Source organism: Ptychodera flava, chromosome 21, assembly GCF_041260155.1.
Source record: "Ptychodera flava strain L36383 chromosome 21, AS_Pfla_20210202, whole genome shotgun sequence".
Classification (NCBI taxonomy): domain Eukaryota; kingdom Metazoa; phylum Hemichordata; class Enteropneusta; family Ptychoderidae; genus Ptychodera; species Ptychodera flava.
In genome coordinates this window covers 27,972,690-27,986,056 of record NC_091948.1, presented here as the reverse complement: position 1 = coordinate 27,986,056, position 13,367 = coordinate 27,972,690, and the positions used below count along the sequence as shown (strand labels likewise).

At 35.5% G+C, this 13,367-nt stretch overlaps 1 protein-coding gene across 2 annotated transcripts in view; it reads right to left on the bottom strand.

Annotated features, from left to right (window-relative positions):
- Positions 1-13,367, bottom strand: part of LOC139121903 (peptidyl-glycine alpha-amidating monooxygenase B-like) — a 44,509-nt gene that overhangs the window by 18,341 nt on the left and 12,801 nt on the right. For both annotated transcript variants that reach the window (XR_011549362.1, XM_070687194.1), the window contains exons 3-6: positions 11,383-11,437; positions 3,043-3,130; positions 1,710-1,879; positions 323-371 (exon numbers count right to left, since the gene is read on the bottom strand). Coding sequence is in view for 1 of the 2 variants with exons in the window: in XM_070687194.1 (XP_070543295.1) it covers positions 323-371; positions 1,710-1,879; positions 3,043-3,130; positions 11,383-11,437 (362 nt within the window). In the remaining variant the exon portion in view is untranslated. The remainder of the gene's footprint in view (positions 1-322; positions 372-1,709; positions 1,880-3,042; positions 3,131-11,382; positions 11,438-13,367) is intronic.

Below are 13,367 nucleotides of genomic sequence, written 5' to 3'. Positions count from 1 at the left end.
AACATATCAATATTTTTGACAAATATATTAAAATGTGCTACAAGTGTTTTGAGGTGAGATGACAAACCTCATGTGTTCAGTGACAACTTGGATGGATTTCAGGAAGGCTAAAAATATTCAGTGTTTTTACTCTTAGTACGCACCTACATTTTATTGTACTATGATTTGTTGTTGCAAGTTTGAATCTGATGGAAAATTACAACATTAATTAATCCTGGTACTTATGACAGCTGAAATAAAATGTTGTCAGGCCTTGTGGGGTGATTTTGAAATTTGATAATGGGGTCTTTGCATAAACACTTGAAGAATTGTGGCTACTTACGGCTGGTACGTCATGTGTAGCTGTATACCTGAGTAGTCTGTATCACCAGCTGTCAATGAAAATTAAGATGAAATGCTGAAATAGTGATTCATGAAGAGCAACAGCAATAGCTTGAGGAAATTTGTCAGTCACCATATTGTTCACATACGTAGAAAACATAATTTCAGTTTATGGCAGCTTGTTATATGCCTGGAGGTTCACTCCTTTGTAATTCACTTGACTATCATGCACTGCACTACATACCAAGTGAACTGCCTTGTTGTAGTGACAGGCAACCAAAGTAGAAACGAAAATGAACACCTCATCAGCTCAACTACAAATGTGAGAACCATAGACCCTTTAACATCATGTATTAATAATTTACCCCCTTTGGGGAAACCTCGGTCTCTATGAGGCAAACTTAATTATATTACTGATTATCACATGTACAAGCCAAGTTTGTGCTCTCCAACAAAAAAAGACAGGATTTATCCTCTGATTGTTTTACACATAGGGTGTAATGCCTGTATTCTCAAATGAAATGCATAAAATTCTTTTAAAACAACTAGCCGCTGGTTGTATTGTATTACTGGATGTGTACAGTTAACTTGGGTTCCAAAGCATTGCGACTTGCGTTTGATCTGAATCTTCTCGGGCTAGCCATAATTGGCAACCATACATTACAATGCCTGTGACATTGAGACTGATTTTTATTCTTGAAAAACTGTTCAACTTTTGGTGACGTGAATTTCTGGGCCTATCCTATATTTAAAGTTATGTATATATGTTGGAGGTATGACTGTAGACCAAGCAATTGTGCGACATTTACTGGACGAGCACGATTACTTATTGTGACTGACACTTGGAAATGATTGACAACTTGCTGGCAACGTATTGATATCATGGAAAAAGAAGTTCAAAATTTTAAACACAGAATTGTTCCAAGGAAACTCAATTTATCTAGCAAAATAATACCAAATTCTTGGCTTGTGCATGTGATAAGTATAATATTCACTATTATATTTCTCTGTTCAGCTTGGAAAATACTAGACACGGACTGAGTATGTCACCAATCGTATTCAACTTGTGGTGACAATGTCATCATGTCACTTGTAATTTCCTATACTGAACGAAGAAACATGTTAGGGAATAATATGTGTAATTATTTTCACTTGGTGATATTAGTTTTCTACCCACGGCTATGTAATAAGAATCTACAAGATATAGATTTCTTGATCCTATTTACGCAGCTTTGCTCATGTCAGGCATAGCAATTGTTCTGTAGTTGAAATGTCAAGACTGTATTATATACTCAAACAATGTTCAGACAAGACAGCTGTGGTAATAGTATCAATGCCAGTGTAAATGAAACAACAACAATAAATCTTAAGTGGGCAATCAAACTTACCTCGGAAGCTATCTACATTGTTGTAATGTACCTGGAGTACTAAATATTTAGAATGACTATTTCCACCGACTTTGAATCCAACATCTTCTGGAAGATTAAGGTTTGGAGCATTCCTAGCCCACGCATACAGAATTTTGGACCCCCCACGGCATGTGCTCTGTTCACACGGCCTGAAGATGAACAACAGAAGAAGGAGTGTTGTGAAATTGTCTGTTATTAGCTGATGGAACCATACAGTAGTTGCAACTTTTGATTTTTTTCACAATTTTTGTTTGTACGGCAATTGAATATTGTTGTTCTGCTCCCCAAAATATGTTGAAACACCTACAATTCAGCTTGTATATTTGTATATATAAAAGCACTGTTATTGTTTACATTCCAATTCTTGTCCAGGTCAAAATTCATTTGTCAACAATGACACAGCAGTTTTCACATGTAGGCCGAGTCTACAGGATGAATACTGTGCATCTCAACATACTTTGGGGAGTAAAACAAGAAATTGTACTTTGGCACTAAAAAAAAAATAGTGAAAAATCATCAAAAGTGACAGCTACTGGCCCTCTAAGCATAACTTTGATGCACTATCGACAAAAAACAGGGACGTTGTTTTCCAATAATGACTACTGTTGAAATAAAATTGGGCTGATTCTGACTGACTCTACATTTCCATTATTAACATGTCCAACATCATCTAAAAAGACTTTCTAAAAGTATGCATTCAGCGTTAACGATCCACAACACCCTCAGATGTGAGATGAAATACAATCTTGAAAATACTGTCATATGATAATAGCGTTGATGGCGATTTCAGGTTTGTTACTAAATATAGCTGCACGCATGCGACTTTTGGACAACGCTGCCTAAAATTTGGACAAACTTTGTCATTGCATGCGTGGCTTATGTTGCATCTTGTACTTTGAGCCATAAAATACCACAAACTAGTGTGACTTTTAGTAACCATTGTAACGCTAGCAGGTTTTATTTTTGTTGTTTATGAGGAAAATGCACACAAATATTTATTTATGCATATTAATGAGAGAAAAACATGACGTCATTTGCGATCAGTGCTATAGCTTGATTTTTGTTTTCATCAAGGTGCCTTCGTGAGTGAGCTACGGTATACTCATGAGACTGTGCGGTAAGGTAAGGTAACGCAGTGTGACCACTCAATGAATTCTATGCTTGCACCGAATCTGTAAAGAATTCAGGACACTGATCTGTGTCTGGTTACCTGATGTAATCGGTCACTGAATTTTAAGTGTCACTGGCCTTAGACAACTAATGTTGCAACACACAGCCACTGTGTGATGTTTAGATGAAACTAAAGACTTACCAACTCTGTGAATACTGAGCTGGTTCTTCACAACCATAGAGAAGCATGTGATGGACTGTACTCATTTCTGCTACTGGCTCAAATTCCACTGTAAAGGAAGAATATACCCCCACCAATGAGTTATGTATACTTTCACTGGTACATGATCTAATACTTACATGTATATTGTAAGAGTTGATAAATGCCCTGATATTGACAAAACTAGAAAATAATAGTGATAACATGTTTGTCACCAACCACTAATAGAACAGGACATGCTTGGATTGAAACACATATCATATGTTCTTTGGTTCTTTCGTGTACATATATTTTGACACATACCAATTCATTACCTTGCACAACAGGGTACATTTTGTCCATTATTAGCTGATGGAACCATACAGTGTAGCTACATAATGCTAAATTCAGCATAATCATTATACCCTAAGTGTAGCATCACTATCACTCTACACTAATATGTAACATGGTTGCATCATTGGCCCTTATGATGCCCATCACCCTGTATCAAACATGGTGTGTATGTGGCTTCTTTGCCCCCACATGATGCATATCACCCAACTGGCATATTGAACACAGTTGAATAATTACCCCATATGGTGAGCATTACCTATTATCAAACATGGTAGATGAGCATCATTGCCCCATACATGTACATGTATGATGCACATCACCCTATATCAAAAACTACATGTAGAAATAATACCCCATAAAATGCACATCACACTATATTTATAGCACTATATGTAGAATTATTGCCCTATAAAATGCACATCACCCCATATCTAACACTATACCAGTATGTAGCATCATTGCCCCATAAAATGGACATCACCGTATATCAAACACTATAAGAAGAAATATTGTCCTGTAAAATGCACATCACCCTACATCTAACACTATATGAAGACATATTGTCCTGTAAAATGCACATCACCCTACATGTATATCTAACACTATATGTAGAAATATTGTCCCATAAAATGCACATCACCCTCTATCTAACGCTTTCTATATCTAACACTACATATGTAGAAATATTGCCCCATAAAATGCACATCACCCTATATGTAACACTATATGTAGAAATATTGTCCAATAAAATGCATATCACCCTGCATCTAACACTATATGTAGAAATATTGCTCCATAAAATGCACATCATCCTATATGTAACACTACATGTAGCATCATTGGCCCACACGATGCATATCACCCTGTATCAAAGGCTACATGTAGCAACATTGGCCTACATGTATATGATACACAATACCCTACACCAAACACTACATGTCAATCTCCGTACTGAGACTGTAGTGCGGTGTGGGTAATTATTACCTAGCTAGGGAGTCTCAGCAGTAGCCACACTAATCTCTACCACAGGCGACGGTTTTCACCCACTTTTTGGGTAGTGAGTGTTTTCAATGATATACGTTTTCTGTCTTTTTTACATATAATACTTTGAACCAAAAATATAGATAAATGAAGAATACACCGGTTTCAATATCAGTCGTCGATTCCGTGAACACTTGCTAAACATAGACCTTGCTCTAGATGTGAATCTTTGATTCAAAATGTATGCCCCTATGGCTGTCAGCTTTGCAGATGGGATTGACAAAGTTTTAGCAGAATATGTATTATTTTTACGAGTGTATAATGTACATGATTATTTTTACCGGTGTACGGAAAGTGCGATCTCTAGCTGTAGCTCCTATCAACATCTGAGATGTTTGCCACGTTTATTGAGCCAGTTGGGCACGCACAGGACTGAAAGAAGTCCAGTTTGGAATATTTAAATTTGCCTGAAGCAGAGATTGGTGGGGGCGCGCTGTCAACGACTCGAAGACCCTCTAGCTTGGTTAGAATTATCCATGCCGCACTACTGCCACACTGCATTCCAATCTCTGTGTGGAGATTGACTACTTGTAGCACCATTGCTCCACATGATGCAACTCTATATCAAACTTGATCAACCTACATGTAAGACACTAGGACACATTTTATGCCTTGAGACTGGGGTAATTGTACATCTTTGCTGCAAAAGCTGATACAAAAACAATATTAGATGTAGTCAGATTCCATGTTGTGTTGAATAAGTTACCACCGTTGCTGTTTGACCTATGCTATATTGGCTTATTACTTTACGGATGAAGATCTACATAAGGATTGTGTGAGAAACATTGAAGATTTTAGATTAAAAAAAATAATTGCTTATTTTGCTACCATTGGCAGATGATAAATGACATATATGAGCAAATTTGTTCACATTATCTTAAACTGCAGAATAACCAGGTATTTTACATTAAATATTCAAAAAACTCGTACCTACATATACTAGCAGATTTCAAAATAAATGTTTGAAAATTTCTGAAACACCGAAATATCACATATTTCATACAATGAAATTAAGAATGCCTGTAAGCTTCAGAAAAGTCTGGTTCAGTTGTGATTAATATTTTGATAGTATTTGCTAGAGATGAGTCCCTTGTGTTTATCCAGAATTCTTTGAAATGGTACAGAAGTTTCTGTATTAAGGTAATGTGCCCCTCGAAAGTGAAAGACTTAAACTTTTGCTCAAACTTTCCTCAATGAAACTTCCGGCCATTATCTTATCAAAGAAAGAGTAAAAATAGCGTCAATGACACTGTAGCTCCCATCCTGGACTATTTAGTGTTTGTTCTCTGGTCAGATATTTGAACATGTGTGAAAGGGATAAAGTGCATGAAGTGAAAATACTTAAATGTAATGTACTGGAGACAGTGAAATATGTTTAATGTATTTATTCAGAATATAAAATGGAAAAAATACAGAATTAGAAATATTGTATACTGTGATACAACCATTAACTAAACAAGTCATTGACAATGACAGTCCCCACTTGTAATAGGAGTATTAGTCTTGATGGGGCGGGGAATGTGTTCATTAGAAGTATCACTGGAGTGTATATGTTGAGATCTATGGGCACATAGGTCTATGTCGTTGTTCCCAATTTGAAACACATGAGGCATGTCTAAGTTATGGTTCTAAATCGGGAAAAAAGATCAGACCTCTAGCAGTATTGGCCAGCCAAGAAATACATATGCGCATAATAAATGAGGTACAAGATGTGACATCTTAAGGTCTAATATCCTATCAAAATTGGAGGGTATAGAACTTGTGGTTACTGAGATATGCATATATATGTATAATCAAGGTCAAAGGTCATTGAGGTTACATGACATTTTGAAAAAAAAATTATATTGCTAATTAATCCCTATATGCCAAAAAATCAGACCTCTAGCTCTATTCACTTGCCCAGAATTACCGTACTCGTCCGAGTATAAGCCCCTGCTCGTGTATAAGCCCCCCTACTGATTTTAGAGGATTTTAGAAAATGCATTACATCCGTGTATAAGCCCCTACCCTAGTGTAACTCAAATACAGAAAGGTTAGGAGAGTATATTTGGTCATTTAACTTGGTAAAATTAATTTTAGATAATAAAGAAACCATTAAAAGATGTTAAAACAATGGGAAACTGGAGTTCCCTTGACAATATCGTAAGGAAAATGACACATTTTTCCAGTACTATCTTGATTCTCTGACCCTACTCACCCCCGTCGCCTAAATAGAATAGTCTCACTCACGTCCGCCATTGTTTATTTTCATTCACGGCCACGATGTTTTCATGCTTGAAACATGCAGCTTCTTTTGTTTGAAGCAATTATCCTTTCATTTGTGAAGACTTTTCCTGGTGACTATTACAATTTTCACTGCTATGTTGTTGTTTTCACAAGGTGTAGACAGTTTGATATTGGAATATTGAGTTGCCTTTCCGTGTGGGCAATGCATGCCTGTTCACATTACTGTTGATCAGCAGCATACATGACGTCTTTGTTTCAAGTTTGAGTTTTTTTTCGACGCTGAAATTTCACCAAAATGTCACTTCTGTATTCAGAGATTGTACAATCAATTTCTTTGGATGTGTAAGTCGATTTTGAAAGCGATAGAAAGATCGAGTGGTGTTGAAAAAAATCGTGCATAAAATTAGCATAAATTAAGCGTCCATGCCAGATAACATGGGGTTGCTCGAGTATAAGCCCCTCCCCTAGTTTTACCGCTGTTTAGTGTTGCTGAACCGGGGGCTTATACTCGGGACGAGTACGGTAGATGTGTGCAAAATTAATGAGGTAAAGCATGTGTTGTCATAAGGTCTCCCATCCTACTAAATACAAAGGACATAGCACTTGTAGTTACTTATTTATTGACATAAACATATATTTTAGGTAAAAGGTCATCAAGGTCACATGACATTTGGTCAAAAAATTTCTCTCCTATAGTTATCCCTATATACCAAAAATCAGACATCCAGCTCTATTGGCTTGCTCAGAATGAGATATGTGCATAATTAATGAGCTACAATATGTGGCATCATAAGGTGTCCAATCATACCAGATATGAAGGGTGTAGCACTTGTGGTTACTGAGTTATGGACAAATATGTATATTTGAGGTCAAAGGTCACCAAGGTCACATTACATTTGTCAAAAAAAATTCTCTCCTATAGTTATCCCTATATATCAAAATCAGACCTCTGGCTCTATTGGCTTGCTCAAAATTAGATACGCACATAATTAATGAGGTACAATATGTGGCATCATAAGGTGTCCCATCATACTATACATGAAGGGTGTAGCACTTGTGGTTACTGAGTTATGGACAAATATGTATATTTGAGGTCAAAGGTCACCAAAGTCATGTCACATTTTGTCAAAAAAATTGTATTGCTAGGTTATCCCTATATACCAAATATAGTTATCAAAACAAACCACCAATTGTATGAAACATGGGCCTAAATACAGACAGACTGACATTCACAGACTGCACAGAGTGATGACATTGACCCCAAGTGTGCCTTGGCCCATGGAGAGTGATAAAGATATAACAAAAAGCTGAATGTAATGATAAAATAGTTAAGTATAGGCCTACAGACACTGAGGGTGAATATGTTACAGCAATTGATTAGTTTCTTTTCATTTTCTACTTCTGTGATAATTTTTAAGACAATCAAACTGCAAGGCAGTTTTAATATTTAATTGACATAATTTAATTTAATATTTAATATTTAATTATTTTATATAATTTAATTGACATACATGTTATCTTTTACAAGCACACAGCAAACTGTTCTTGATTTTTCATTTACAATATTTGACATAGACTGAAATACATAACATGCAACCAATATTTACATTTTGCCCATGCACCAGATACATGGAGAGATTTCAACATGCAATCATTAACTCAGAAACCCTATAGGGAAAAGTAAACATTGTTTTCTTCCAGAACAGCTGGTATATCCACATCTGGAGCAACTTACAAACTTAACCAATTACACAAGGATGATGACACAAGATATAAAGTTAAACTGTGGTGAACTTGACTATTCCTTTCAAATCCTTACCTAACTTGATTGACATCTTAAACTAAAATACACTGCATGTTTAATGGCACACAAAAATACATCAGGGGTGTACCATTTGATAAAAGGGGGTTGTCTGGAAGATTGATGAGGAACATCTTTTTTATCGATACACTGTACATTCTTTTTTCCCACTATCTCCCACCTTTTCTTTTTGACAAACCTTCTGTGGCTGATTTTTTTATTGACATTTGTTTGGATTTTTTTCAAAATGCCAGGAACCCCCCCCCCCCCCCCCCCCCCCCCCATCACTCTTTAACATTGAAAAAAACTTTGAATATATTTGTTGGAAACCAAACCTGCTGAAATCACCTAAGCTATGTTTTCTCATTATTTTTTTACCGCATTTCAACACCAAATACAGTTTACCATTTCAAATGCTTACTGAATCACAACATTATCTTAAACATAGGGCCAATGTCCCTGAAGCTACTATAGACATGGATACAAAATTAAGTATTTCCTGACTGTATGAAATCATCTCACTAAGGTCATCCTAGGGACCTGTTAACCAAATATTAAAGCTGTCTGACCAGCGGTTTTGAAAAAAACAAGCGACCCAATAGTCGACAGAGCTCTGCTGTGTTATGTAGAGAGCAACTTTTTGTGACATATGTATTGATGAAGATGGTTGAGATCTTTGATAGCTCATTTCAGGATGGCCTGACCTAAAATGGCAACATTAGCTGCAAAAATACAAAATTGATGATTTCATCATAATTATGTATAAAAATGTATACAAAATATCAAAGCTATCACATGAGTAACTTTTGAGAAACAAATATTTTGACCAAAATGGCAAAAATTGACCCACAAATAAAAAAATTGACCAAAATACAAAAATTGAAGATTTCATCAAATTTCACTATATCACACTAGGAGAACCCCCAGGAACCTGTATACCAAATATCAAAGGCATCAGTCTGACAAGTAGTTTTGAGAAACACATTTTTTAACCAAAAATGTCAAAAATTGCACCAAAAATACAAAATTGCAGATTTCGTCATATATTCTATATATCATATTTAGTTTATCTGTAGGAACCTGTATACCAAATATCAAAACTGTCAGACGAGCGGTTTTGATGAAATAAATTTTTGACCAAAAATGACAAAAAATTCCTTAAAAATACAGATTTGCATATTTCATCACAATTTGAACAAATCCAAATTGGGTTATCCCTAGGGACCTGTATACCAAATATCAAAGCTGTCAGACGAGCGGTTTTGATGAAATAAATTTTTGACCAAAAATGACAAAAAAATTCCTTAAAAATACAGATTTGCATATTTCATCACAATTTGAACAAATCTAAATGAGGTCACCCCTAGGGACCTGTACACTAAATATCAAAGCTGTCTGACCAGCGGTTCATGAAGAAGAAGATTTTTTACCAAAAACGCCTTTTTTGGCACTAATTTGTATATTTTCAACAATATCAAAAAATCAAAAAAAGCACAATTATTTCAGGTCAGCCCAAAGTACTTACATGCTAATTTTTCATGTAATCTGCTCAGTGGTTATTGAGATTTTCAATTTTGACTGTTTTTACATTTTTTCACTTAATTTGCATATTTTTGGCAATGACAACTTCATTTGAACAAAATCTCATCTACAGCCCATCATCCATGTACACACCAAATATCAAGATGAAATGTGCAGCGGTTTTGGAGTTTTTGATGTTGACGGACAGACATACAGACATACAGACATACAGACATACAGACATACATACATACAGACATTTCCCTAGCCTATAAGAATAGCTTCCATTGCCATATATACATATGGCTATGGGAGCTAAAAATTGGAGGGGCCACCGTGCAAACTTTGGTACCAAAGAGACAAATTTCCTGTAGATTTCCCGATATTTGAAATTCAAAATGGCTGCCATCCCTGTGTTAACTCGATGGGGAAAAATAAAATTTTTGATTTTTGAAAAACTAAGACAGTGAAAAGGTTTCTTTCATCAAGAGCTTTAAAATGAGCCCCGACAAGTGGTAGGTAAGAAGAGAATTGATAAAATTTGAAAGCCCGAATTTCTGAGGTGCGTTCTACATAAGTTATGTTTACAAGTCAAACGTCAGCCAGGTACTAGTCAAGTATCAACTAGCTAGTTTTTCATCCAGGTTAACCCTTTGAGTGCCAAAGTCAACTTTTGCCTCCTGTATAAAATGTAACCCACACAAATTTTTTCAGATTTTTTCCAAAATTTTGGTCAAAAAATGCAGCCAATTAAAAGGGATTTCCATCTAGTCCAAACTTGTCAAAACAATTACAGAGAAATTCATAAAAGTTGGGGAAATTTTACACTATACTAAAATTTTGGTTGGAAAATTTACAGCACTCAAAGGGTTAAGTTTTTCTAACACATCTGCAAGTGAGATTTTTTATCTGTGATGAGATCCGCTGCATCTGGACCAGAAAGGAACTGCTAGGATTGCTCATCTTACAAACTGCTGCACTTACAATTGACAATGTCTTTTGACAGCTATCCATACACATTTTCAGTTAAAACACATTTGCCTACATTTCTGAACAGAAATACATGGATCTACTAATTGCTGCTGGTGATATACATTTCAAAGAAACCTAACCATAGTCTACTGTACAAATTTTAGAAGTTGCGTTGTTGTATCCCCAGGTACAGTAAACAACAGATTGTTTGTGCATGCTTTAGTGAAGATCATGTGATTTGTTTTGAAATATGAAGCAACAAGCATGTAAAGTAAGGTGAAAGGGTAGCAATTCATCTGGGGGGTGAATTGCTAGTAACCTTCATGTACCAATCCTACTTGAAAGGTCATGGCAAACAAATGAACCGTGTGTGAGTCTTTTCACCTGACTCACAGGGTTAAAGGTTAAGTGTTCATACGTGTACTCACCTATGTGAAGTTCCTGCTGGGGCATTTTTGCAAAAGTGCAAAGATAAGTGTCAGGCTGAAAATACAATACAGAAAAAAAGAAATATAAGAGCTGGAATTCTATTTAAGTACAAGAGTTTCTACCGGTATATTTACTGCAACCTACATGTAGATGTATGTAACAATGGCACAGAAACTGACATGTGATTGACACTGGGCAATAGACATTGGTGCACTTTGAAGATGTACATGTAACATGGAATTGACACAATGACTGCTGGGCTTTAACACTGTTTTCTCTTTGTTGGTTATAATTTAATATTGAGATATGGGATTTAGAGAAAACAGTAGACATCCGACTGATTTACAATTTTTATACAATATCTTGAAAGAATAGTATGAATAATGACATGTGACAGGAATTTTATATGAAATGTATTCGTCACTGCGTACAGAAGTTTGTGCTGCTATGTTACATGGGTAAATGTATCTTTCATGGATTCTAAATTGTTTACACACTGCCAATGTCAGACGTGTAGTACGGTAAGTGATTAAGAGCTAAAAATTTGTTCCACTACCCTAAATTTTTTATAGCTGACAGCATATGAAAGTATCATTTTCCTGTGCGTAATTTAAATGTGTTGACGGCATCTCTCTATCAGAGAACAGCGATAAAAAAATCACAAAAATGTATCAGCTTTCCAGCGGAGGAAATATTGAGACCTTTGTTGCCATAGGCACCTTGCATTGAATTTCTCGATTCACAATTGATCTAGCTAGTAGATGTGCGTACATCTGATTTCATCACTGCAACCATGGCAACCATCATGGGATGGTGTTAATCTGCATGAAGTGCATCACACACAGCAACGATTACTATGCAGTCATCCCGGCACGAGGAATTTCAACTATGTCATCACCTACGCTTCGCAACAAGCATTTGAGATTCAAACTTTTCCACCGGGTGAATGGAAACGGAATTCATTACAAATACTCTACTGAATAATCTGAAAGAGTACAGACCATGGTGTTTGTTTGGATGCATGCTGTTTCTTTCTATCATTGGTATACAGCTAGTATGTTAGTTTCTCATAACATTTTATTGCTGTCACTTTCTAATGCAATTACTTTCTTAGAATTTCTATTTCATCAATGGACACATCATGTTTAAAACACACAAAGTACACAGTTTCTAGTCTTTTGTTCCTTTACATGTAAATGCCTTCTAGCTCTGTTTTGATTAGGTTGCTGATTTTAAAAAAATTCTCTCAGTGATTGCATTGCGTGTCACTGCTATTACATTCACTGCTGGAAGTATGGCAAAGCAAAATAGACAAAAAGTGGGTTATTCTGTCATGAATTTAGCTTCGGAACCCAGCATACATGTACATTAATGAGATGAACCTCTGGAACAGTTTTTCACAAACATGACTCCTAGAAATCTTTCTACTTTCATGTAATGAAAGCAAGGACATACAAATAAATCCAGAAAACAAAAACTATAATGTTCTTCAAATGTTTTTACTGAAAGAACTAAAGAATTCAGGGTTTTTTTTAATCGATTTAATACAGACATTGATAGCTATTGTCAATTTCTGCACTGTATTTCTGAACTGCACTGTATAACTGTGAGGTATTAATTAACATCATAAATATAACCAAATTTTAAAATATTAGTAAAAGTTATGACAAATTAATTTGGTAATTTTCAAATTAATGGACTTCTTAAATTTTGGGAAGAATATTCTAGTTTCCATGGGCAAATAAAATATGTGCAGGAGTTCAAACACTGAATTTTTTTAATGGACACTAAAGTAAGCCAAAATTAAGACATCACTTATTGTGACTGTAACTAGATTTACAAAGAAGCTGTAATATTTACAGTAATAAATTGCTGGGACATACATACGTAAATGCTTTATTTCAGAGGAATACAAGGTTTTTTACACTGGTGTTCATGAACTGTCCTTGTGTAGAATACCAGTATTATCAAATCCTGCCACATT